Source organism: Pantherophis guttatus, chromosome 10 (assembly GCF_059756535.1).
Source record: "Pantherophis guttatus breed Tessera chromosome 10, ASM5975653v1, whole genome shotgun sequence".
NCBI lineage: Eukaryota > Metazoa > Chordata > Lepidosauria > Squamata > Colubridae > Pantherophis > Pantherophis guttatus.
This window is the reverse complement of record NC_142072.1, coordinates 28,778,006-28,804,847: the sequence shown is the minus strand read 5'-3', so window position 1 is coordinate 28,804,847 and position 26,842 is coordinate 28,778,006. Positions and strand designations below refer to the sequence as shown.

Below are 26,842 nucleotides of genomic sequence, written 5' to 3'. Positions count from 1 at the left end.
TACATGTTGCATTTCTATTGGGTACAAAGATACATAGAACAGAAAGTCTATTGTACAACAGCATTAAAAATTGGAAGATTTTCTTGACACTGCAGAAGACAAGAGAAAAGTATGGGCAAAGATGATCTCCCCATCTTACAATCTGTGGGGCCCATTTGCAACAGTTCATTCTCTTCTTGCCAGCTGACCGAGTGGAGGAAAATTTCAGCAGCAATTGAACCCCACAGAAAACAGGGCCCCCAATCTTCCACTTGGGGCAGGGGTTACATTGTACAAACTGTAGTAGTAATTCTCATTTCCTAAAACTCTGGTCTATTTTTCCCTCAGAACTGCTATCTGGGAGTGGGGGGAGGGAGGAGAGGAATAGGGCGCGTCGGGAAGATGGGCCTTGCACTCAACAGTGAGCACCCCTCCCAAATCTCTCTCCTGAAGTGGAAAGGAAGCTACTAGCAATAGAAGAATTTTATATTAATACTTAAAATGGCCCTGATTTAGCATCTATCTAAAAAAATTAAGTTTATGATTGCTTTTAAGACCAAAAGTGGTACAAATTAAAATAACGAATTGGCTATAAGTGAAGAAGGGTCCAAATGAACAAAATTACCAAAAAACCTCCGAGGACACCTCCTCACCACACGATTCTGTAGACAAACGATCCATCAAAAGTGCTATTAGGACATACTTCAGGCAGCCAAAGAGTTGGACCCAGGTTGTTCTAGTTCCTGGGCCCATCGCCTAGGTGGTCTGGACTGGGAGGTTAAGCTTTGTCTCCTTGAAAGTTACACACAGGAGAATTAACTTTGCCACCCAAAATTCACCAGGCACAAACACAGACAGGAATGCTTAGCATGTGCAAAACAGTTAAGGAAGCAAAACCTTTGGATTAAATCTTTAGTACATACATACACTTGCTTGTGTCTGTGTGTTTATGTGCATGCACATATATAATTATAGAGGCAACTGTGAAGTCATAAGGCTATTGAGACATCAATTCTGGAAGTAGCAAAGTCCTGGAGATGATGCCTCCTCCATCCACACCCATGAAGGGGGCACCTTGGTCTCTCTCCCCATGTCACAGTAACACATCAGCTTTATTCCCCACCTTCTCTCCCCCAACCCCACCCACCCCGCCCTGCAAACTACAAACTAAAAAGAATAATCTACCACATTATCAAACTCCTGAGTCTCCAGCACTGGCTTTAAAGGGCAGATCTGGTAATTTTTTTAAAAAAGAGAAAATTTCAGGAAAAAAAAAATCAACCCTCAAAGTCTCACTGGGATTTTTGCTTTGCATCTGCATTAGTATGGCACTCACTGAGAGCTACAACAGCCAGATGTTGCAGTGGGTGGAGGTCAAAATTAGCAAGCTTCCCCCGCTTTGCTTCCCACCTTTTAAAAGGATCATGGCTGGATTTGCCACACCCCTAGATGTTCACACAGCACCACGCGGAGAACAGAGTCAATCTCATTTATAGATCTAAATATAAAAGGTGGATGTTGCTGCTGTACATCATGTTGGATAATAGAGATATTATTTTAAAAGCCAAAAAAGCATTCAGTATTGTCAAAAGCTTTAACCTGAAAGCCCCGGAACAGTTTTCATCTGAGCACGGGGCTTCAAAAGAGGAATAGATCCACCTGGAGAAAGCTGCAACCTGCCCACATTTCCTTCACCTTTATGGAGCAGAGTTAGCAGCTTCCTCTGCTGGCTGCCTGGGTGCCAGGCCTGTGCTCAGTGCCCCAGGCTGCTCAGGGGGCCCTGGGTGGCCCATTGTCTGGGCCAGACCAAAGCCCTCTCCTGCCTGGGGGCCCTGCAGGGCCAGCTCCTCCGGAATGCCATGGGGCTGATCCTTAACCTCTGTCCCCGTGGTCAGAGATGCAAAGGCACACAGATCCTGGACCTTTTTATTCAGGTCATTGCGTTCGGTTTGCAGGGCCCGACACAGCTTCTCAAGGCGCTGGATTTTCACTTGGAGCCCTTCCAGTTCTTTGTCCCGTAGGGTTTTCTGCATAGGAACAGCAGCATCAATTTCAGAGTCAGTTTTTGGAAGGAAGCATCTGAAGGAAGTTCAGAAGACAAGCCGATGGCCAACAATCTCACCCCAAGTGGGCTGGGATTAGCCCAGCCCACTTACTTCAGCAGACCCCATTTGTCAAGGGATTTTGGTTGGAGCTGCCAAGGAGAAGACCCTTTTGCACTGTGGACCCTGCCCCGAAGAACATCCTACCCTCAGAGGTAAGATCTGCTCCCCCACTCAGCCTTCCAGAGGGGCCTTAAAACTTGCCTTTGCCGGTTGGTTTGGAGTGCCGATGGAGGCACTCCTTGCTGTAGATGGTCGGCAGGATAAGTCCTCAGCCCTGCACCATCCATCTCCTTGGTCTCAGATCTTAGGTAACTTTAAAAACTTTTCACTGTTTCTAGATTTATCTTTATTTTTATTGTTTTTAAGTCTTTTGTGAGAAATAGATGGCTTAAATCTCTATTTAGGAAGGCTGTCCTGTTTAGCTACGTTCCACCCCCACCCACCCCCCAATGCGAAAACCTCGGTTTCTCCAGAGGGCCACATTACCTCTTCCGCCATTTCTAGAAGGGCTTTGTTGCTGCTTTCCCACCGGGATCTGTACATCGTTGTTTCTTTCTCCAGCTTCTTGATCTTCTTGGTCATCTATGCAGTGGCAACAGAAACAAGGAAAGAGCAGTTACAAAGCGCCTCCTACTTTTCCAAGACTCTGTGAGCTGAGCCTGTCCTGTTGATCTTCAGTAAGCCAAGAACTGGGATTATGGAATATTAAAGACTAGATTGAGTGATGTGGTTCTTGCTCTTGCAATCAAAGGCAGTTGAGTATGGATCAAATCACTGATTTCTTTACAAGGAAGATAGCCTTGTATGGAAGTATAGAAACAAACAAGAAATGAAAATATTTCACTGAGTCCTGATAGGTACAAAAACAGTGGCAATGCTACAAACTTGTTTTATGGGAAAAAAAGCACTTTTCTTAGAAACGAGGAAGTGAACACTCCTAAGTATTTATCAAAAGCAGCTCCAAGCATGATAATGAATTGTCAAAAGAATTTAAATTTTTCTGACATTGATAATGCTGCAAATATATTCAAAGTGAGAAAGTATTTACAGAGAAGCAATGTGCAATAATGGCTAGAAAGCAGGAGATTGTTTTAATTATGGCCAAAATATTTAATTATTTTAATCAGTTTTTAGATTTTGTATGTTTTATATGTATGTCTTGTTTTTACTTTGGCTGTTCACCACCCTGAGTCCTATATTGGAGAAGGGCGGTATAGAAATTTAAATAAATAAATAAATAAATAAATAAATAAGATGGCGAGTTCTAGTCCCAGTTTAGCTGTGAAAGCCAGCTGAGTGGCTTTGAGCCAGTCTCTCTCAGCCTAACCCACCTCACAGGGTTGTTTGTGGTAGGGAAAATAAGAGGGGTGTCTTTTGGATATTTTTGCTGTCTTATTTGTAAAAATAATAAAGGTGGGATATGACTAAATAAATGGATGGATATATCTTGGATGGGATGGGAATATAAGATTCTGCAAAACATTTCTAAAATTTTAACGTCTTCATCTACAAGAATTGGCACTGGTCAATCAGAGACTCCCCCTATCCCACCCCGCTCCTGCCCCAATAGCCTTGATCCACTGTATACCTTCTCCATTTCTTGCTTGAACGTGGTGAACACTTCACTGCTTTTGGAAAGGGTGTTTTGAAACTCTTCAAACTTCTCTGTATAAAGAGCCAGCTGAATCAGAGAAAGCAGAGAGGAATGATTGCTTGGAACATTCATGTTTGCAGCTGTTCTATAGGGTCAGGTGGGAGAAAGGAAACTAGGATGGCACCACGTGCTGGCAGGAGGGCAAATTCCTCTTCTCCAATCCCCGAGAGCAGTGGCTGTAGCCAAGTCCCATCCCAGGATGCCTATGGGTTCAGACGGTGTTCAAAAAGTCAAGATGGCAGTTGCAAGCAACTAAGTATATAAGAGCCCTGGTGGGGCAGCAGACTAAAGCACTGTTATTAACATCAGCTGCCTGCAATTACTGCAAGTTCAAATCTCACCAGGCTCAAGGTTGACTCACCTTCCATCCTTTCAAAGGTAAAATGAGGACCCGGATTGTGGGGGTAATAAGATGACTTTGTATAAATATATACAAAAGTATGAAGGCTATTGCTTAATGCATTGTAAGCCGCCCTGAGTCTCCGGAGAAGGGCGGCATATCAATCAAATAAAAATAAAAAAAAAAGTACATCCCTGATCCTGTTTTGATCCTGCACCACTACCTAAAAGCCACCATTTGGACATCTGTCACAGATGGCTCAGATCCACCCCAAATTTGGTTTGGGAAAGACAGTGTCTCATTTCTTAGAGCCTTGCAACCCCAAAATAAGTTCCAAGCTCCCTTTCTGGGAAGTGACAAACATCCCTTAGGCTAAAACAGGGATCTCCAACCTTATAAGACCTGTGAACTTCAACTCCCAGAATTCCCCAGCCAGCCATGTGCACAGGTCTTAAAAGTTGCCAAGATTGGAGATTGCTGGACTAAACCAACTGAACCAGAGCAAAGATGCCCCCTGCCACCCCACCTGCTGCTTAAGATGCGCCTCCTGTTGCTTCATCAACTCACACATTCTCTGGGACTCCACGGCCTCTTTCAGCAGCTGCAGGAGAGAAGGAAGAGGAGAACAAGAAGGAAAGTTAGTGCCACCCCTGGATGAGGAAAAAGAAAGTCTCGCTGACTGGCAGGGACTTTCCTTCCATAGAAGGCCTGCTTCTGCTCCCCCCAGCTGCTCTTCAGCCTCTGCTCCCAAATGGTGGAATCCAAGGATGAAGGCAAAAGCCTGGCATCTGCTCCTTCTAGAAAGTTCTTTCCAAATCCGGATCTCCCTGCTTCACTGATAAATGGGTCTGATGAGGACAAGATATGCTGCCACCAATAAGGAGATCTCTTTGAACACTGTGGCTGCATACAGGCAGTCCTCAGCTTAGGACCCCAACTGGGATAAGAATTTCCGTTACTAAACAAGGCAGTTAAGGGTTAAATGAGTTGTATCTGATTTTATGACTTTTTTGCCACAGTAGTTAAGCAAAACATTGCAGTTTTGCAGGGAACCACACGGTTGTTAAACAATCTGGATTTTGGCCACTGACTTTGCTTGTTGGAAGCCAGTTGGGAAGGCTGCAAATGGCGACCATGTGACCCCGGGACCCCGCAACCATCCTGAATGGATGCCAGTTGCCAAGCACCTGAATTCTGATTACATGACCATGGAGATATCGCAACGATTGTTAGTAAGAGAACAGGTCATAAGTCACGTTTTTCAATGGCCTTGTAGCTATGAACAGTCGCTAAACAAGCAGTTGTAAGTCAAAGACTACCATAACTGGTTATTAGAACTCCTGACAACTCCACCACAGTCTCCTGGGATTTTCAGCCTCGGCCTCTTCCACGGCAGCTCAAGATCCTTTCTCCTTTTCTTAAGCTGCCCCAGAATCTGCTCTCTCCTAATACTTCCTAAGCCTGTTTGAGGAGGGCAACGTGGCCGTCTCTGGGCTTTCTGTTGGTTAAACAAAGACGCAACCATGCAAAGCCTCACAAAGTCCTTTTCCCGTTGGTGCCTCTCCTCCGCCTCTTTTAACATCTCCTGAGCCTGCTGGAGTTTGGCGTCCACCAACTGCTGCTGCAGGTCCTTGTGTTTGAAGACCTTGTCGATGTGCTGCCAAGAGAAACACAACAGGCATCAGCCGAAGGCAGCCGCAGCTGAGCTCAGCGCCAAACTCCCAAGCCTGATCCGAAGGCAAAGATCCTTCCCCAAAGGGAGCCTTGCTTGTACCAACACTGATTCAGACCTGTGAGAGAAAAGGCTGAGATATTTTCTGGGCATGAAATGGTGCATTTGGATACACACGGATAGAGTCATCCATGACAACATGGAGACACAGAAAGGTTTTCCTGAAGGGGGCAACCAACTAAGGAAGGGTAAAGCTTCTTTCAAGCTATGCTCAGTCCCTGGTGACCCAGGCCTCCTGTGCGAATGGCAGCAGTATGGGGGAGGCTGGCCCCTGCCTTCGTCCAGCATGGCTTGGGAGCTCCATAACGGAACCTGCAGCCCCAGCATCGCTGCAGAAGAATGCCGCAGAGCTCGCATTAGCAAAGCAAAGCAAAGCAAGGTGCTCCATTGCTGGGCTCCGCAATATGATCACTGAAGCAGTCGTCTTTTTTTAAGCAGCCACAATTCAATGGGGCCCTTTGGAAAATGGCAACTGCTTCCAGAATTGTGCCATGTGGCCCAGCAACGGAGGGGCCTGACTTCCCCTCCCCTGACCTCCTGAGATCTTCAAAGAGTAAGTGAGGGGGAGGGTGTGGGGCCCAGTGGGATGGGAAGCAGGCCCAAGAAGTGGAGGGGCCCCAAGGGGTGAGAAGTGGAGCAACGGGTGTCTCGGGGTAGTGGGACGGCCTCCCCCACGAGAGGCACCCCATGCTGCACTTAATGACTGCATCAGGGAGAGCAGGGATGGGGAAGTCACCATTTGACACCGTAATGGGTAACCTGCATTATGGCCATAAGTCAAGGACTACCTAGACACTCCCATTTCTAGTGCACAGAAGAGCTGTGGAATGACCAAGGAGCCAACCAAGTCTTGCAGGAAAAGGCTTCTCTGAGAGAGGAGACCTATATAAGGGGCTGGTGGTACAGATGAAGAGCAGGCCGAGGAGTGGGGGGGGGGGTGCCACCCTTCAGCTTTTCCCTCCCTGCTGCGCCTGCTCACCTCCTCTCGCAGTTCATATTGTTCTATGAGCTTCTTCAGCCTTTCGGCCAGCTCCATGTTCTCCTGGCGCAGTTTGGAGTTGCGTTCATTGTGCTGTTCCATCTGTAGCTGGATGTCATTGAGCATCACCTGGAAGTGGGATGTTACCTCCTTCCTCTTCTCTTCCTCCTCCCGAGCTCGCTGGACACCCTCCTCCTGTGGAGGCAAGTTGAAGAGCCTCACAGAGCAGAACAACAACTCCAATAATGCGACTTCCGGTCGGCACCGCAGGCTCCGTGGACGGTCTTTTAAGACTGCCAGCCCTGTGTCTTCGTAAAAGCCGCTTTGACAGCGCAAACCAGCTGTCTGGCGGCTGAAAAACCTCCCCTTCGGGAAAAGAAGGAGAGGAGAGCTGGTGGGCGAGAGTAGAGCTCCCCGAAAGCCCTCTGGAATATTTCCAGAGGCTTGGGGGGTGAGAGCTCCCCAGCCAGCCCGCCAAGAAGCTCCGAAGCCAGGACGACTCTGCGAAAGCAGAGCGAGAAGCTGCGATCCGATCCTACTTTTAAAAAGTGAGTTTGACTGATTACAAGCGCAGGCAGAGCGGAAACAGGAGAACAAGCCTTAAAAGTACAGAGTTTAACTCCGAAGTTACTTTGTTTCAAACTGAATTTCATTGAGCTGGAGGCTGAAGATGGCGTCTTTGTTATGGTTTTGAAAGTGAAAGCCAGAAACGAAAGTGCTTATTGAGAACTTTGCGCTGGGAGAGTGGATTAGCTGCTTATTAACTGCTGGGAAGTGAGAGCTTGTGGAGAGAAAAAAAAAACAAAACTATCCTGCCTGATAAATTTGAGACTATAAATTACAAACATTTTAAAGTTGTTTAAGGGTCTTTGTGGCTTTGGAAAAAAAAAAGATCTCTTTAGAAGGGGAAAAAATGGCTTCTAAACAAGTGAAACCAGGAGTTGTTAAAGGAGGGGGAGGTTCTCCAGTTGTGTCAGTGGTGACACAGAAAGCACAACTTCCGGCTGATTCACAGAGTCAGAGTCAGAGTCAGGAGGCAGCACTTAATGATTTTAAAGAATTTATGAAAGAAGCCATGAATAATCAAGCAACAGCAATGAAAGAAGCTATGAATAACTTAACATTACTTGTGGAAGGGAAATTAAAGAAAGTTGAGGAGGATATAAGTTCAATTAAGAAAGTGGTTGCAGAGAAACACGATGAAATAAGAGATGATATTGTTTATGCTGTATCAGAATTGTCAAACCTTGTTATCCAGCTTGATGGGAAAGTTGAAGAAATTAATCAAGCCAATTTAAATTTGGAAAGCAAAATGAGAGATGTTATGACCAGAACAGAGAAAGTGGATGATGAATTGGTAATGTTACAATACAGGTCCATGGAGTTTGCTTTGAGATTGAGAGGCCTGAAAGAAAATAGTAAAGAAAATTTAAAAGATATTTGTGCTGATGCTATTGCAGAGATAATTAAAGAAAGACCAGAAGATGTGGCAAGCCAAACTGATAAAATTTACAGGGTTAATTCCTGGCTGGCAAAACAAAGACAGCTGCCAAGAGATGTGGTGATCTATTTTACAACCAGGAGGATCAGAAACGATATTTTACAAGCTTCCTACAAGAATAAAGTTCAGGTAGCTGGGCAAGAGGTGGTGGTTTTGAAAGAGATTCCTCCAAAGATGCTGAGAAGTAGAAAAGACTTTGGCTTTTTGGTAAATGAGCTGAGAAATCAACAAGTGGCATACAGATGGGACGTTCCAATTGGTCTAATAGTGACTTATAATGGAGAAAGATACCGGTTAAACACAGTCTGGAAGGCAAAAGACTTCTATGTAAATGTTTTAAAGGCTGGATACCCACCCTCACTGGAGGGGTGGGGGAGGAAGAAAATGGAGATGTTACAACAAGAAAAAGATGGAAAACAGATACAAACCTACGCTGAAGTTGCAGCTGGAGGAATTATCATGGAAGAAGATTTGGATCTTGGGGGCTTACCTCCAACTTTGGAACCACCTAAGAAGGGAGAGCCGAAAGTACAAGGCCTGACCCGATCAACTTATAAACTTCAAGAACAACAATCAAAAAGGCAACAATCTCAAGATTTATCTCAAGAAGTTCAAAAAACAGAAGCAGTGGAGGGGGAGCTAGGCCGAAGAGTAAGGTGGAGGAGGAGCTTTGATAGTCTTTGATAGACTTCAGCACGTGCAAAATTACCTAAATCTTTTTTTGATATGATGGAAGATATAGAACTGAGAGATATTTGGAGAGAACGTAATGTGGAGGAAAAAGATTTTACTTTTTTTTCTGATAGACATCAATCCTTCTCCAGGATTGATTTTATACTAACCACAAATGATTTTATTTCCAGGGTGAAGAAGACGAAGATATGTCCAAGAACTTTAACTGATCACAGTCCGGTTTGGTTGGAATTTGAACAGGAAAGGGGAGAAAGGAGGTCTTGGAGGTTAAATGAAAATTTATTTAGATATGAAGAAAATGTGAAGGAGCTTAAAAAACAAATGAAAGAATTTTTTGTAATTAATATGAATAAGGGAACTTCCATGGAAATGGTCTGGAATGCTAGTAAGGCTTATATGAGGGGTATGTTAATACGCATGAATAATAAACATAGACTAAAACAACAAAAGAAGCGGAAAGAGATAGAGGAAGAAATAAAAAAGAAAGAACAATTATTTATATTTAATCCAGGAGACAAGAAAGTAAAAGAAACAATAAATATATACTACGAGGGCAATTTAGTATGTTAATGGCTGATCAGGTGGCAACTAGCTTACAATATGCTAAACATAATACATTTTGTAATGCCAATAAACCAGGTAGGTGGTTGGCCTACATGTTGAGGAAAAAACAGAAATCACAAGTCATTGGTAAGATAGAATTTAGAGGTAAGCAAGTTTACCAACAGAATATGATCAAAAGGCTTTTTTAGAATTTTATACAAAGTTATATGCTAGTGACTCAATACAAGGTATAGATATAGATACTTAAAGGAAGGGAATATTCCTGAATTAACGTTGGAACAGAGGGAAGGATTGAATCAACCAATAACTTCTGATGAGATTACTGATGCAATTAAGCAATTAAAAATAGGGAAAGTTCCGGGAACAGATGGATTAACAGCTGTTTATTATAAGAATTTACAGCTTGAAATGATAGAACCGCTTAGAGTTCTATTTTGTAAAATTCAATTAGGGGGAGGAGTCTCACCCTCTTGGAGAACAGCTTTTTTTTCACTGATTCCGAAGGAAGATCAAAATTGTACTAAACCTGAAAATTTTAGGCCAATTTCACTTTTGAACACGGATTATAAAATTATTGCTAAGGTATTAGCGAATAGACTAATGCCAGTTATGCAACAAACAATTCATAATGATCAATGAGGCTTTATAAAAGGGAGGCAAATGAAATATAATGTTAGACAAATTATAAACCTATTGGAATATCTGGGGAAAAAAAACCAGGTCCCTGCAGCGTTCATATTCTTGGATGCAGAGAAAGCATTTGATCGATTGAATTGGCAATTCCTGTTTAAGATAATAGAAAAAATGCATTTTGGGGAGTATTTTATACATTCAATTAGAGCAATATATCAGGAACAAACAGCACAAATAATAGTTAATGGAGGTTTAACAGATGTGTTTAAAATTGAGAAAGGTACTAGGCAGGGTTGTCCCTTGTCACCATTGTTGTTTATTTTAACTTTAGAAGTTTTGTTGAATAAGTTACGTGACTCTGATAAAATAAAAGGAATTGTAATTAGACAGCAGGATTATAGATTAAGAGCGTTTGCAGATGACCTGGTTGTTACTTTATCTCAACCTATAGAAGCGGCTCCCTATATGTTGGACATAGTAGCTCAATATGGCAAAGTATCTGGATTTAAAGTAAATATTCATAAGACAAAGATGATAACTAAAAATATGTCCATAACTCAAAGAGAAGACTTAGGGAGAATAACAGGGTTTGAAGTAGTTAAAAAGGTTAAGTATCTAGGAGTATATATTGCAGCCTCAAACACGAAATTGTTTAAAAATAATTATGAAATTCTTTGGCAAACAGTACAGAAAGAAATGGAAAATTGGAAAAAGTTACAACTATCATTACTGGGAAGGATAGCAGCAATAAAAATGAATGTACTACCTAGGTTTTTATTTTTGTTTCAAATGATACCAGTGCTTAAAAAAGATGGAAATTTGATGGAATGGCAGAAAGGGGTTAATACTTTTATTTGGGCCGGGAAGAAGCCAAGAGTGAAACTGAAAATGATACAGGATATACGTGAGAGAGGAGGTCTTAAAATGCCTAATTTAAGATTGTATTATGAAGCAGCTGCTTTATCACAAATTAGTGATTGGTTTAACTTAACTGAAGAAAGAATGTTAAACATAGAAGGTTATGATTTGTTATATGGATGGCATGCTTATTTGTTATATGAAAAAAAAGTGGATAAAGTGTTTAAGGGTCATATACTTAGAAATGTGTTGTTGAGGGTTTGGAAAAAGTACCAATATAAGCTAAATTATAAGATACCTATATGGGCAAATCCCAGACATGCAATAGAAAATATAAGTATAGAGCAAAAAAAAGAGGTGATTTATAAAGAGCTTCTTTTTTTGGAAAGGGGTAAGTTGCAACTGAAATCTTTAGATGAATTAAAAGAAGAAGGGATAATTTATACTTGGTTTCAGCATGGTCAGCTTCAAGCTAGATGGAGGGAAGATCAAAAATTTGGTGTTATGCAAAATGAGGAAAATCTGGTGAAACAGATTAGAGATCAAAGTCAGATGCATATTAAAAGGTTGTATAATGCATTATTGGAAATAGATTCAGAAACGGAATTGGTTAAGGATTGTATGATAAAATGGGCACAAAACTTTCAGGAACCAGTGATGATGGAAACGTGGGAAAAGATTTGGGTCAGAAATGTTAAATTTACGCAAGCACAAAATTTGAGAGAGAATTTTTATAAAATGTTTTATAGATGGCACTTAGATCCTAAAAAATTATCATGTATGTACTCGAATTTGCAAGCTAAATGCTGGAGATGTGAATGTAATGATGCAACCTATTATCATATATGGTGGACCTGTAAGAAAATCAAGGCATTTTGGGTAAAAATTTGGTGGGTGATGCAGAATATTCTGAAAAGAAGGTTGAAATTTACTCCTCAATTGTTCCTATTGGGTATAACTATGGACTGTACAGTATCAGAGACTAAATTGATTTTGAATTTAATATCAGCAGCTAGGCTGTTGGTAGCACAATATTGGAAGAAGGACTCTTTGCCTACTATTGAAGAGTGGATACTGAAAGTAACGAACCTAGCAGAAATGGCGAAAATCTCAGCATACTTGAAGGACTATACACAAGAAAGATACGTATCGGAATGGAGAAGATGGATTGATTATATTCAAAATAAGTATCAGACAAGAAAATATCAAATAGCTTATGAATGAAAGTTAAGTATTAGAAGTATTATGTTATCTATAGTGGAGTTAAGGTTTCAGGGGGGGAGTTAGTAGTCTGAGGATAAGTAGGTTAATCTAGTTTATGATTGTTAAATGAAATACCTTGTATTTTGCTCTGGGAAGTCTGGGGGGGAAGGTGGGATGAGGGGAGGGAAAGGGTGGGGGGAACATGGGGGGGGGGGAAAGAAAATTCTTGTTTTTTTGTAAAACTTTTCAATAAAAAAACAAAAACAAAAAAAACTCCAACAATGCAAAGAAGTCCGGCTCACAAACCCCGCGGGAGGAGCTGCTGGGCCAAAGCTTCAAGAATGATGAGCTGCAATCAGCCATTCGGAAACCAGCCCTTCCTCCTGAATCCAAGTCAGACTCTTTACCTCTTTCTCCCTCGTGGCCTGTTAGTGCCATGTTGGGGCAGCAGCTCTGCACAGCCTCCCGTGGGCTGGATACCAACGGTCTGGGATGGCCCTTTGGGCAAGACGCTGGCTATTCGTTCCATTATATGGAGAGAGGATTTTTATCATTTTGTATTTTGAAAAATATGCACTTTCTTATTCATGATACTGTAACCCTGGTCGTACTTGAGGTGAAGGACAAATATATACAGATAGTCCTTGACTTACAAACAGATCTGAGGCTGTGATTTCAGTCATAAGTCAGGATGATTGTAAAGTGGGTCATCATGTGACCAAGCCTTTACTCCAATGGTTGTTATGAAAACCCTTTGTTCACAATGGGGTGAGATTTTGCCACAAACCGGAAGTAAATGTCTCTTTTTGTTTCTGGAAAAAACATAGTGAACTGCAGGCAGGTGACTGCAGGATGCCACAAATGGCTGTAACGGCGGGCCTTGCCAAGTGACCAAAACACGATCATGTGACTGGCGGGGAACAGAACTTTGGGTCGCAAGTCCCTTTTTAGGGGCCCATCGTAACTTTGGTCGCTAAAGACTGGCCATAAATTAAGGACTATCTGTCATCAGCCTCTCTGGCTCCCAAACCTAATAACCCTTTTCCTCTGGCTCAACACTCTATTCAAGGAGGAGGAAGAAAGCCTCCTCCTCCTCCTCCTTCCTGAACAGTGTTGAGCCAGAGGAAGGGATGCCCTTCCCCGCAAAGGGCCAGACGATGCCTGGAAAATTCCTGGAATGAGCTGCCACCTTGGGCTCTGAGAGGGGGGGCATTGGTGTGGGGGGGAAGGAGAAGTTAAGTTAGGCTATGACAGTTTTCTCAGCTGGCATCAGGCAGCCTTGGGTACCTTGAGAGTACGGTTATGTCTTTGTAGCTCCCGGCACAGGCTTTCCAGTTTGGTGCGAGCCAAAACGGCCTTGTTGTGCTCACTTCGGAGATGGTCCTTCTCTTGCACCAACTGAGTCTGCTTCTTCTGCAAGATTTTCATCTGCTTCTGAGAGTTTCGGTGCTCCTCCAGCTGATGGGACAGAAGGGGAGGAAGAAAAATAAGGAATGAGTACATCATGTAGCAGAAATGACTGAAGAATCTCCATGAAAAATGAGAATGTAAGGTGATGTCAAAAAAGCCAGTACTTTAGCAACAAAATTGTCAGCCCTTTCAGGTAAGCCAGACATGTAAAGGAGACACCCTAATATTGAACTCTACTTTATTGAGGTAGGCAGGAATAGCAGAGCATTTAAAGCAGGACATTGTTACTCCTTTGCTTGCTCCCTTATACTCGGGTAACAAGATCCAAGGAGGGATCAGAGTGGGGTTTTTTTCTCACGCTAACCTGTCTTCCCTGGCTGAGCTCATGTTTGTAAAGTTCACCACGTATGTTCTACAACAGTGTTTCTCTACCCAGTGAGTTTAAGATGTGTGGACCAACCCCCAGAATTCCCCAGGCTTCTTAAAGTTGTCAAGATTGAAAAACAGGCTTTACGATTGTGGAGGAGAAAGGTTCTGAGAGGCATCCCTTTCCTGCTGTTAATGTGTTTCCTTCTTTGATTTGCTCTGCCTTTGCCAACCAAACAACCCGACTGTTCAGTAATTCAGCAAGCCTGCTGGGGAAGGAGGGCGGCTGATATCAGCCAACATATCTAGAGTGAATCAGAATGGAGATGGCCCCTTTTACTGAGGTATAATTATCTAGACACTAGTTATTTTCAGTCTACATTCCCCTGGAATATGCATAAATGCAGACATGTTACGTTAAATTAATCAGCCTTTTTAAATCATCATTCATTGCTAGGTTTTTCTGAACATGGATGCTAACACAAAACACAGATCTGTGTTCTAGAACTGTGTTCCAGATTATTTTCTCTCTTGCAGCTGCCCAAGTGACGATGATCTGAAGGCATGCAACTCCCCTTGGGGGCAACCCATTTCCCTGCATACATGGCAGAGGAGAAAATTCTCCAGCCTGCTCAGTTGCCTCTCCAGCCTTGCAAGGCACTGACCAGTTCCGCGTATTTTTTGCAGAGGGCTGCCAGCTTCTCCTCAGATGTACTGAGGGTGTTGAGGGTCTGCATCAGAAGAGTGATCTCCTTGCCTGGAAACAAAGGACAAAGCAAAATCTCATCAGAGCAAGCATAAAGACATGGTGGCAGGGCAACATTACAGAGCTGGAAACAGCAACGGCTTAGGAACTAAAAAGGCTCTAGAATGTGGGAAATAAAACTAGACATATTCCAGTTACAGACTACTATAATTGCTCAAGCTAAGGTAGCTGGGAGCCTTCCTATATTTTAGTTACACAACCACCTCAAGAGGCAGGTGGCTTGTGGAATGCCAAAAATCACCCCAAATGATTTAATATGGGTTGCCCCATCCAAGATTAACATTTTAACTGCTAATGCTCTCCTTGCAAGTTTCCTTAAAGATACAGAGAGCTGGGATGATTTAGCAACTGGAGCTGGGTGTGTGTAAAAGGGTAGCCTTTCTGTGCATACATCCCTTCCCCAGACCTCCTCATTGTCTGCTTTTTGGAAGAACAAAGGGAATGCAGGCCTGTCAGCAGAGAACTTCCTACCAAGCCCTCTGGGCTTCTTTTTCTCCTGGACTCGTTTTTGGTCACGCTCTCCACTCTCATCACCAATTCCCCTGGGACCCTCCTTTTCGCCATTTATCTCAGGGCAGCTCTGCTCCTGGTCCCCGTTCCGGGGGGACTCGCTTCGGCACTTCTCTGGTTCGTCCAGCTCCACAGACTCATTCTGGCCGTTGTCCTCTCCAGGCCCTTCCTGGTTGGAGTCCCTGCAATAAGTGCTCAGAATATCCTCCAGCTGTCTGCTCAGCTCTTCAGAAACATCGGGGACTGGCTGGCAAGGCAAAGCCTCCTCTGCCAGATGTGCTGCAGATGGTAGAAAGCACCATTCAACATTAAGAGGGGAGAAGTCCAAAGAAGAAAACAAAAGTCAGAACACAGCTGTTGAGAGAATTAGTTAAGGATAGGGTAAGAATCATCCCTCAAATGATGGTGGCGCCCCAAATTCTACATTTAAAGAGAAATAAAACTAGTCAATCTCAGGGAAACAAACCCTCTTCTTTCTTCCTCTGCTCCTCGTTCACTGGCATTTCAAGCCTGTCATCAGCAAAGTGTTTCAAGCCAGAGAGGCCAAGTTGGTGGCGACAATCTCCACTTCCTACAATCCCTCCAGGAGCCTCGGCTAAGTCACTATCTTCTGGCCCCAGAGCATCCCTTATTTGGGGAGGGCTGGGGGGTAGAAGAGAAGCTTTGCTTTCACCATCTTGGTTCTTCATTGTACCTCGCTTTCAAAGCCACTTTTGGCAGTTTCTATGTAAAACAAAAACAATTTTGAGATGGTTATTCGCTGTCAAGCAACAGCACACATGCAAATAAAGACTAAATAAGAAGTAGAACAGCCAAAGGAACACTAATGTTATAGCCAACAAGTGGCAATTTTAACAATTGTTTGCTTTCCACAAATTAGTACCTATTGCTGCAACACATTGCAGAATATCAGTGATTGATCAACCGGTTGCCTAGGAAGTAGTATGACCTCAGATCTGGTGAGTTCTTGTAACTGGGAACTGCACTTATTTTGGCAGAAGAATATCACAAAGTGAGTAAAGACATGACACGCACTCGGACAGTATCAGAATATCTGCATCTTTTCCTTGAACTGAGGGGATTCTTTTTTAAAGTTCTTGCATTTCATGGCTTTATTTCTCTGCCAAGGATTTAAAGCATAGGATTCCTTGGGCCACAAAGAAAGACCACAGGGCTGGTCCCCAGGGCAAAGGTGAGGTTAGTCATTTGCCATTGTCAGCACTTCGGAGACTCACAAATTCAGGGATCCTCTTAGTCGCTTTACAAGCATCAAAAAGTGAAGGCGAGCTCACTTCTGCGCAAGCCCCACAAGGGACGGATCTCAGTAAGAGTCTGTGAGTCTTCCAAGTATTTAGAGACAACCCCCCCCCCACCCTCTCCAGGGAGGTCTTTCTGGATCCGCCTCCTCGGCCACTCCAAGGGGAGCCCAACCTCTTCTGCAACTCTCTTTTCCCCAGCCCCCGGCGCCCCCCTTTTCTCCTGCACCCCAAAGCCCACTCCTGAAACAGCCCTTTAACGCTCCTCCTATTTCCACCCCCAACAAAGTTCTCAGCCCCCTCCCACCCAGCCAGGACCCGTTCTTCCGGCGTTGGCGGGCGGGCGGGGGGGGGGCTTGCGCTAGGTGTGGCTGGGAGCCGCACTTGTAAAGGGGCGGGGGGGGTTTCCTCGCCTCCCCCGGCTGCAGCCCTCCCCCAGGCCACGTCCTCCTCCCGCCCCCCTCCGCTCTCGCTCCCCCCCCTCCTCCCGCGGGAAGCTCCACAGGCTTCTCCCCACCGTATATCACGTCACTCCCTGCCACCGTGACGTCACGCCCGAGAGGTATGACGCGTTCGAAGCGACTCGGCGAACCAGAGGACCACCTGCTCCGGCCCTCCGCTGTCCTGGCGCGGCTGCTGGGCCGCCTTCTCCCCGCTGCTTCGTGGCTCCCGGGTTCTCGTTCCAGTCTCTCTCCGCTTAGCGGCTCCTCAACGCTCCGCAGGGTTGCGAGGAAGCAGCTCCAGCCCGGACTCGCACTGCGCCTGCGCCGCTAACGGTCAGCGGCCAATCAGCGGAAGGGACCGAGAAGAGCATGCTGGGAAACGTCGGAAGAAAAAGCGCCACCCGAGGCGGGAATCTGAATTGGACTACAACTCCCGGCGATCCTCGTTCTCCGCGAAGGAAGCGGGTGGCCCGAAACCACAATTCCCAGCATCCCTCGGGGTGGAACCGGTTTTTTGCTTACCGTGAGGAGACTTCAGGCGGTAATAATAATGATGCATTTGCAACAGGCTTCATTTGGAATAAAACAGTGATCTGACCCTAGTCTAAAGCAGGCATGAGCAAATTTCATCGTGCGCCGCCGGTCGGGCTCGCCTCGAGGCCCCGCAGGATCCGCTCCGGCCAGGCAGGCCCGAGGCTGCCTCCACCCCCCTTTTTTTTTAATCTCTTTTTTTTTTTCAACATGGCCTTGAGAAACGAATGGACAAAACGCCTCAAATGTTGTGAACCTGTGTTTTTTTAAATTTTAAAACTTCAAAGACGGCTGAGAGAATTCTGGGAATCTTAAACTGGCAGGTTTGAAAAAAACTGCACAAACAAAACCGTTTGGAAACAAAGAAACAATTAAGAAAAAGCGAACGGAAAAAGAATCCTAACAACCAGGATCCATCTATCTTCATCCATCCACCCATCCATGCTTCTTTCTTGCTTTGGCAATCCTGCCTGGGGAATTCTGGGATTAAAGAACCCCGCACACCTCAAAGAGGACCAAAAAAAGGGGGATCTTTAGGATTCTTTTGTATGGGTCATTTCAAAAAACGGTTACATATATTCCCATGGAGAGGTTTCTGTTTAATGCCTTCATCCTCGGTGACAATCGTTGGTTTTTTATTCCAGTAATAATGTTTCTTATTGGTTTAGTATGTTGTTGATCATCCAGAGTTGTGTGTGTGAGATGGGTTGCCATAGAAACCAACTTAATATGCCTTTAGAGCATTGCCAGGCATCTCCCTGTTCTAGAACCGTAATGTTCAGGTTAGCAAAAGGACTCCCAGCAGTCCTGAGCATCGCATAATCCCAGGAGCGCCTATTAATCAGGAAGAGGTGAGAGCCCAAGGCAAGGAGGCTGGCGGGTAAGAGCCATGGCGAGTGGGGGGTCAGATGCCATGGACAGGTGCTAGAGTGTGCGGGCAGGGGTTCATCTATTCACGGACAGGAGAGCAGGTGCACCTGACTAGGAAGGTGCTGGGACCAAGAATTCTGCACCAGATGCCACCCCCAGCAGAGCCATCCTCCTGCTGGGCAGCAAGGCGGGGACATTTGTGCAAGGCCTCTCCTGCATGTGAAGGACAGGATGCACAGCAGTGATTCTTGGGGGCGACTCTGGTGAGAGCTGCCAAAGGTCAGATAGCAGAGGAGGTCATAAATGCGGACCAATTGCCACGTGCCCAAATTTTGAACCCATGACAGCAGGAATGTGCAACAGCCAGAACTTCTAAGACAGCCATCCATTTTTTCAGCACTGTTCTAACTTTGAATGGATGCTGAACCAATGGACACAGCCTAAGGATTACCTATATTATCTTTAGATAAGTTGCTTTATATGAGGATCTCAGCAATTGTTATTTCCCTCCAATTTTAATATAGTTTTGTTTAATACATTTTTCCACAAAAATCGTTTTCATGGTGTTTACATATCTGGAACAATCCCTCCCTGAGCTCCAAGGCCTTTCTCCTGAGTGGGCAATGAACTATGGTTTATGGTGGGGACCAACTGGTGATTGTAAGTTTCCCCAGATTGTCACATCCCTGGCCTAACACCAGGTGTTAGATGTTTCTTTTTTCTTTTTGGGAGCATATATATCTTGAGGGTGGGGGATATCAGCATCTTCATGGCCGTTGGTCATTCTCTAATTTGGGCAGAGCTGACTGGTGCTACATTGGCAGGATCAGTCTCTGTAGGGGCATGTCAGGATTAGGGTTAGGGTTAGAAATATCCCAGATATTTCTGCAGGGATGCTGGCTTTTTGGTGGGAGGAAGAGGGGAGGAATGGAATGATCTGTATATGAAGTTTCTTTTTCTGTTTCTTGCATTACTGTGTTAATCTCTGTATGAAGTTTCTGTTTCCCTGCAATGATGTAGTGTGGGAGGGGTTTGGTTAGCATTGCTTTTAAATAGCTGGTTTTAAGTGAGAAGCTTCAGTTCTTGCCTAGATTTCTTGTAATCACAAACCTTTCAATAAAATCTTTTGGAACAACTGCAATTTCAAGAGTCCTGCTTCCTTGGGAATATTGGAGAGGCAAGACCTTACATTAGACAAGAACTGCAAACTAGTCAACCTGGAGAGGTAACAGCCCTACTGTGAGGACCGTGCACACCATGTCTGCCCAGGACAGTGGCCACAAAGAGGCTGAAGAGCGGGGGGAGAACCCTACTCCCAAAAACCTCAATTGAGGCCCTCAATGCCTGGGTCGAGGAGAACATTGCCTCAAGCACTGCTGCCAAGCTGAGGTGGTCCATTAGTGTTGGGAAGATGGAAGGCTGGGGTGGCAGAACCAAAGATGTCACCCTCACCCGTGGGAGCCAACGATCTGGTTGGAAGCAGGAGATGGGACACTTTTACGACAATGATGAACTGGAAGGAACCACAGACTGGCCTAACCAACTCCTGACGGAAGCCATGAACCCCATGAGGGAGGCCATCCATGGCATGCGGATCCAGGATGACCAGGCTTGCGCTGCAGGCCAGTTAGGAGTACAAAAGGGGACTACTGATGAACGGAAGGGATCCCCAACCCCAGGGGCATTGGCTGAAACCATGGGGGCTACTGATGAATCCATTTCCACCATGGAAGATCCATCTAGGAGACATCTCAACACAAAGCAAGGCTTGCGACTTGACGAGGTTTCCACCCTTAGAACGGAAAGCGTCTTGGCGTCAAATTTGACGGGAATCCCCAGCAACTGGGATTTTTCCTCGCACACGTACTGACCTACTTGCAGGAGTATGGGAGGAATCTCCCTACAGAAGGCACCAAATTCAGGGTTGTCACCCTGGCTCTAGAAGGATCAGCTGTGCATTGGATGGTGAGCCTCCATAATGTAGATGCACCGGAGCTCTGCAACTTCAACCGTTTCATGACAGCCCTGAGATGGAGATTTGAGGACCCGCTAGCCGACCGCAAGGCTAAACACCGCATAAGGCACATCAGACAGGGACGCCGTCCAGTCACTGAGTACATCAAAGAGTTTCGTAATCTGACTTGCCACATAGATTGGCCAGAAGAAATACTCATGAGTTGGTTCAAAGATGGCTTAAAAGATGACCTGTACAACACCTCCGTTGTCCGTGGAGCCCCAGTCTGCCTGCATAGCTGGTGTGTCTTGGCTGAGGAAGCGGAAATTGACCAAGCTCGAAACCAGTACCACGCAAACTGCTCCTGGAAGAGATCCCCGCTGGAAGGGAGAAGGGAGGAAACCAAATCTTGCTCTGCTCAACCGTGCTCAGCTGCCTGCTTCCATTGCTGGAAGGATGGTCACCGTGCAAACGAGTGCCATGTGAGAATGTCCACCCATGTTAAATCACCCTGGGGGAGGGGCCAGCTGTCGGTCCGAACAGGTGTGTGAATGGGTAGCTCCGCAACACACAGCCAGTTTCCAACCATCTGGTGGGCTTTTTAAGTTGAGGAGGGTCCTGGAGGGACATCCGAAGAAGAGGGGCATTCTGCAGATCGGGAACGGATCATGCGCCATATCGGGAAGCAGGCGAATTCCTCAGAGACCGGACATGGAAGAAGACGACCAGCAATGGCCATCCAGAAGAACTGACAGCTGGACAAAATAAGCGAGAAGCAAGTGGAACAATGGTGGATCAGATCTGGCTGAAATCAGTTTTGATCGTTGAAAGGGAAGATTAAAAGTTGAATGCTTTCGAGGGGATCCTCTGGTGGATCAGAAAGAGAAACTGCTCCAGCTAGAAGGAGGGGTGGAGAGGATTCCCCCTCCCAAGGGAAGAACAGCAAGGAGACATGTGGGGAAAAGATAAGATAAGATCCAGAAAGAAAAGAAGGCAAGGGAGAACAAGATCGATTGCAATAGCAGGAAATACTATCTTGTACACTGGATTAAATAAAAGGTTTCTATTTGGATTTTTAAATAGCTGGGAGAAGAAGATTTGGATAGTGACAGTGGGAAGAGTTAACAGTTTGAGAGTTTGGTGAACAAAATGGACTCCCCCTTGGACAGTGATGGCACTTTTTCGGAATAGAAGTAGCAGGCAGGGAGATACCTGCTGGTCAAGGAGGGAAAGTATTTGTGGAAGATATTTGTTAAAGTGGAAACTTGAAAGAAAAAGGATTTATATTGGCATTTAGAACTGCATCTGCGGACAATTGAATATCTTAAAGCAAAAGAACATTTAATTAAAGCAGAGGGACATTTTGCAACATCTTAGAGCTAAACTGGAGGACATTAAAATTGTGAGAATTTGGAACTATCAATATTTTTGTCAATTATCTTATTAATATATTATGTCCATTAAGTGTTAAGAATCAAAAGTATCATTATTACTACGATTAGTAGCAACATTGCTGAGGTTGTCAGTGATACAGAACAATTGTGAATTGTTATAAGCTTTGTTACTGCTCCCAATATTGACCTAGGACTGTGAAGTTTAACATTGTTATACTTTTATACAAAAGCTAAGTATATATATAAAATAACGAACTATAACATTAATAATTTACTATTATTGGAGAGGTGGAGGTCTATATTGGCGGGAAGAGAAAGTGGGAGAACTTGATAAAAAGTGATTTTATGAAGAAGCTGTTAAATAACTGTCTGGTTCGACTCTGCAACCCAACAAGACAGACACAGACTTCAGAGGATAATTAGAACTGCAGAAGAAACAATTGCTACTAACCTGCCTTCCACTGAGTGCCTGTATACTGCACAAGTCAAAAAGAGGGCTGTGAAAATATTTACAGACCCCTTACATCCTGGACATAAACTGTTTCAACCCCTACCCTCAAAACAACGCTATAGAACACTGCACACCAGAACAACTAGACACAAGAACATTTTTTCCCAAATGCCATCATTCTGCTAAATAAATAATTCCCTCAACACTGTCAAACTATTTACTAAGTCTGTACTACTATTAATCTTCTCATCATTCCCACCACCCATCTCCTTCCACTTACGACTGTATGACTGTAATTTTGTTGCTTATATCCTTATGATTTATATTGATATTGTTTGCTGATTGCTTATTTGTACCATATGACTATCATCAAGGGTCGTACCTTATGATTCCTGATGAACGTATCTTTCCTTTTATGTACACTGAGAGCATATGCACTAAGACAAATTCCTTGTGTGTCCAATCACACTTGGTGAATAAAAAATTATATTTTATTCTATATGATGAGTGTTACAAATTTAACGAACATCGGGACAGGGAGGAAACAAGGCACCCAGGCAGCAGGGGCATTATCGAGCCCATCAGGCCAACGATCGATTGAGGAGATGGAGCAAAGGGAGAGATCAAATTCGTTTAAAGACTTACAAGCCATGTTGCAAAACATGCAAGAAGCAATGATGCAAAACCACAGCGAACTGAAGAAAAAGGTTGGGGAAGTAAGGAATGATACAGGAGAATTAAAGGAAAAGATGCAGATGATGGACAGAAAATTTGAAGCCTTTCAACAACAGATCACGAAAAACAAACAAAAATTACAAGAAATGGAAGTAAGAATGGAGAAAGAGGAAAAAAGAGTGGACAAAATTAGCGAAAATAGGGAACTGGAAAATAGGGTCTTATTTTTAGAATCTGAAAAATCAGCCCATTATTTATGTTTCCAGAACGTTAGAGAAGAGAGAGGAGAAGATCTCCCGGAAATTATGGCGGAAATACTAGGAAAGCACTTGGAATAGGAAAAGAAGAGATGTCAACGGAAATAGACGAAATGTAGAGTTCAGACAAATTACGCAAGACATAATTTACCAAAAGAAATGCATGTCAGAATGGTGAAGAAATCAATTTAGGATGAAATATTGCATAGGACATAGGACCCAAAACATTCTTTAAAATGGTGGAGGAACAAGATAAAAGATATTTAGAGAGAGAGAGATCAGGACATAAACCAATATACATACTATTCAAATAGACATAGATCATGGACCAGAATCTATATGGTTTGGATGTCAACGAAATTACAATCCAATGTGAAAGAAGTCAAAATTGATATGAATCTTTGGGCGGACCATAATCCTATGAAAATTAGCCTGATAGAAGAAGAGGGAAACAAGGTGGATACTAAAAAGATCGATTTTAAAGGATGAAGAATTCAAAATAATGATGGCCAAACAATAAAGTTTCTTCTTTAAAGAAAATTAAAAAAATAAGTCCATACAAATTTATGGGACACAACTAAGGCATACATGAGGGGAGTTGCCATATCTTATATGGCAAAAGAAAATAAAATGAAAAAGCAAAGATGGAATTGCCTGGAAGAAGAATACAAAAGATTGGAGGAGATATTACAAGATGAGCTGCAAAAGGGAAATATAAAACAACAAATTAAACATAAATTGAATCTACTTGAGAAAAAAGATCTGGCACAACAGATAAAAAGGACAAACCAATTTTTTTTTTTGAAAATACCAACAAACCAGGTAGATGGTTAGCATATAAACTGAAAAAACAGATTGAGAAGAGATGGATCAATAAATTACAAGATGAAAAGGGGAACATACGCTACCAAAATGAGGAGAAAAAAAACCAGGAGTTTTATGAGAAATTGTACAAAAGACTGACTGCCACACAGAAGGGAGAATCTTGAGAAAGCGGAACTACCAAAAATCCCAGAAGAAATAACGATGTTGGAATTAATGGAGGCGGTCCAAAAACAAAAAAATAACAAGACACCAGGCCCAATAGAATTATATAAAGAAATGCAAGTAGGACAAGTCTTACTTGAAGTATACAATGCAGTGCTAGGAGAGGCGAAGATACTGTCATCTGGGTAGAGGCAAATATTGCGCTGATAGAAAGAATTCAGATAGGACACTAATTAAAAATTATAGGCCCATATCTCTTCTAAATACAAACTACAAGATATTTACATCAATAATAGCCAACTGTCTAAAAAAGTTCCTAAATGAGTTTATTCCAGGAGTGAAATGCTCCCAATTAGGACCAGATCGCCTGATCCCGTAGGGTAGTGGCGGAGGGTGGTTCGGAGAACCGGTAGCAAAAATCCCTGCCCCCCCCCCCCATGCCCAGCTGAGCCGCACAATCATCAGCCTTTTTTTTTACTTTTAAAAGCATTTTTCTACAACCTCTTAGGCCGAAAAAATGCTTCACTTTGTCATTATGACATACTGCGTGTAGATTAATGAGGAAAAAATTAATTTCAGCAATTGTACAATCAAGCTGCAGCTTAACAAAATTGACAAAACTGAAGGGGGTCTGAATACTTTCTGAATGCACTGTATATAGCAGGGCTGTCAAACTCCCGGCCCGTGGGCTGAATGCGTCATGCGCTGGCCACACCCACACCCGTTTTAGTGAAGGGGGGGGAAACCCAATATGTCATGTGACGCCGCTATGATAACATGGTTTGACAATAGAATTTCAGATTTGCTCACATCACAAATTTGTAAAAAGGCAAGGCAAAATACCACATTCATCATTAGTTCTTTTCTCTAATGATTCCTAGCATGAAGCTAGTTATTTTCACAGCTTCCACCCATACAGTCAGGTTGGTTTATACACCCATCTACCCAGGTTTTGGTGACTCCTAAATGTCACCAAAAAGTTTTATGGCCAGAGGTGACCTGTTACCTCATTAGTCCATGACAAATCAAGTGGGTAAAGGCCTCGGGTTGGTTTCTGAGTGTTACATTTATATTTGAATAACAAAGGGACCCTGGAGGTCTTCTAGTCCAAACCCCTGTACCATTTCAGGCAAATGGATGTACGGTCTTTTTTTAAAAGCCTCCAGTGAAGGAGCACCCACAATTTCTGAAGGAAATCTATTCCACTGGTTTATTGTCCTATTAGGAAGTTTCTCCTTAGTTTCAGGCAGGGTGGATTTGATTTAAATCGAGTTGATTTAAATCACAATTTAAATCATGATTTAAATCACTAGTAAAAAGGCTTGATTTAAAGCAACTCGATTTAAATCATAATTTTTAAAGAGCAACTGTCATCTCTGCTATTCCTTTGACCCACTGTGGACTCACCGATAGTCCCAGTGTTGCAGAATATACAGCCTCCTGCTACGTAACTAAGCTCCATTTCATGCTGAATAAACTAAATTATTTATGCATCTTAAATAGAAAACTATCTTACGATAGATTTTTACCCCAAAAGTTTTTTATTAAAATAAATTCGATAAAAATAAAAAAATCCGATTTAAATCAAAAAAATCCGATTTAAATCAAAAAAATCTGATTTTTTAAAAAAAAATCATTGATTTTTATCCACCCTGGTTTCAGGTTGCTTCTCTCCTTGCTTAGTTTCCATGCATTGTTTCTTGCCCTGCCTTCTTATAGTTTGCTCCGCTCTTCTTTTGGCAGCCCAACTGGAACACTCAACATGAGGTCCCAAAAGAGGTGTCTATGCAAGTGAAAGTGGCCATCATTAGGCTGAAAAAAAAAACCATCAGAGAGATAGTAAAAATGTTGAGAGTAGCCAAAATTGTTTGGAACTTTCTTAAAAGAAGGAATTAGCTGGAAGGCTCAGCAACACCAAAAAGCCTGGAAGATCAAGGAAGACACTAAAGTGGATAACCACAGAATTCTGTCATTAGTGAAGAAAAACCGTTTCACAACATCTGGCCAAGTCGTGAACACTCTTGAGAAGGTAGCAGTGTCATTGCCAAAGTCTACAGTCAAGAGACAGCTTCACAAATCTAAATATAGGGGCTTCACAGTAAGAACCAGGTCAGTGGTGTTTATTGATGGCCTGACTGCTGGTAACTGTAGTAGGATGAATTCTGAAGTGAAATGGGCTATGAACCTGCTGATTCAGCCAAATGCTGCAAAACTGACAGGACGCTGCTTCATATTGCGGCTGGATAATCACCCAAAACCTACTGACATTTCTCAACCTGGGCAACTTTTAAGGTGTGTGAATTCTGGAGGTTGAAGTCCACACCTCTTAAAGTTGCCTAAGTGGAGAAACACTGACTTATGGTAAAAGCAGCCCAATTTGTGAGAGTCCTTGATAAAATCTAATCCTATACCTGACAGTTTATTTGCAACTGTGAAGTTACGATACACTCGGGTGTAAATTTCCTAACGTGTTCTCCTTCCTTCTCTTTTTGAAAGCATCCTAATTTTCCTGAGAAGTAAAAAACATTAGTTTGTAAATAAAGGGATCTTAGATGAATATGGCCATTAAATTTGCATTACTTAAATAGAGCTTCAGAGCTCTCCTGCTGCTTTGTGCAATTTGAACATTTTTTGCTCTCTGGAAAATGTGGTTTAAGCCAAGATATTGAAGTAAAAGATGACAATCCACATGCTGCAGATTCACTAAGAATATAAATTTAACAAACAGTAA

The 26,842-nt window shown here is 43.3% G+C and overlaps 1 protein-coding gene across 3 annotated transcripts; it reads right to left on the bottom strand.

Moving 5' to 3' along the window:
• On the bottom strand, window positions 1-26,754 carry TXLNA (taxilin alpha). 3 transcript variants are annotated; one of them, XM_034413184.2, is made up of 11 exons: window positions 17,067-26,754; window positions 15,760-16,016; window positions 15,255-15,572; window positions 14,683-14,774; window positions 13,529-13,699; window positions 6,790-6,984; window positions 5,616-5,735; window positions 4,605-4,679; window positions 3,673-3,765; window positions 2,571-2,666; window positions 1-2,006 (listed from the first exon to the last, which is right to left on the bottom strand). In XM_034413184.2, the coding sequence occupies exons 2-11, from the start codon at window positions 15,980-15,982 to the stop codon at window positions 1,677-1,679; spliced, it is 1,713 nt and encodes a 570-aa protein (XP_034269075.1). In that variant the 5' UTR covers window positions 15,983-16,016; window positions 17,067-26,754; the 3' UTR covers window positions 1-1,676. The 3 variants fall into 3 exon arrangements, with proteins under 3 accessions (XP_034269075.1, XP_034269076.1, XP_034269077.1); XM_034413185.3 differs by having other exon boundaries at window positions 17,153-17,318; XM_034413186.3 differs by lacking the exon at window positions 17,067-26,754 and adding an exon at window positions 16,177-16,719.
• Between the last annotated feature and the right edge of the window lie 88 nt (window positions 26,755-26,842).

Excerpts from the sequence above, each read along its gene's own strand:
- TXLNA (XM_034413184.2), bottom strand. The coding sequence starts at position 15,982 with ATGAAGAACCAAGATGGTGAAAGCAAAGCTTCTCTTCTACCCCCCAGC. Across the intron at positions 14,775-15,254 it reads AAAGAAGCCCAGAGGGCTTG|GCAAGGAGATCACTCTTCTG; the intron begins GTAGGAAGTTCT and ends CTTTGTTTCCAG. Across the intron at positions 2,667-3,672 it reads TCAAGCAAGAAATGGAGAAG|ATGACCAAGAAGATCAAGAA; the intron begins GTATACAGTGGA and ends GCCACTGCATAG.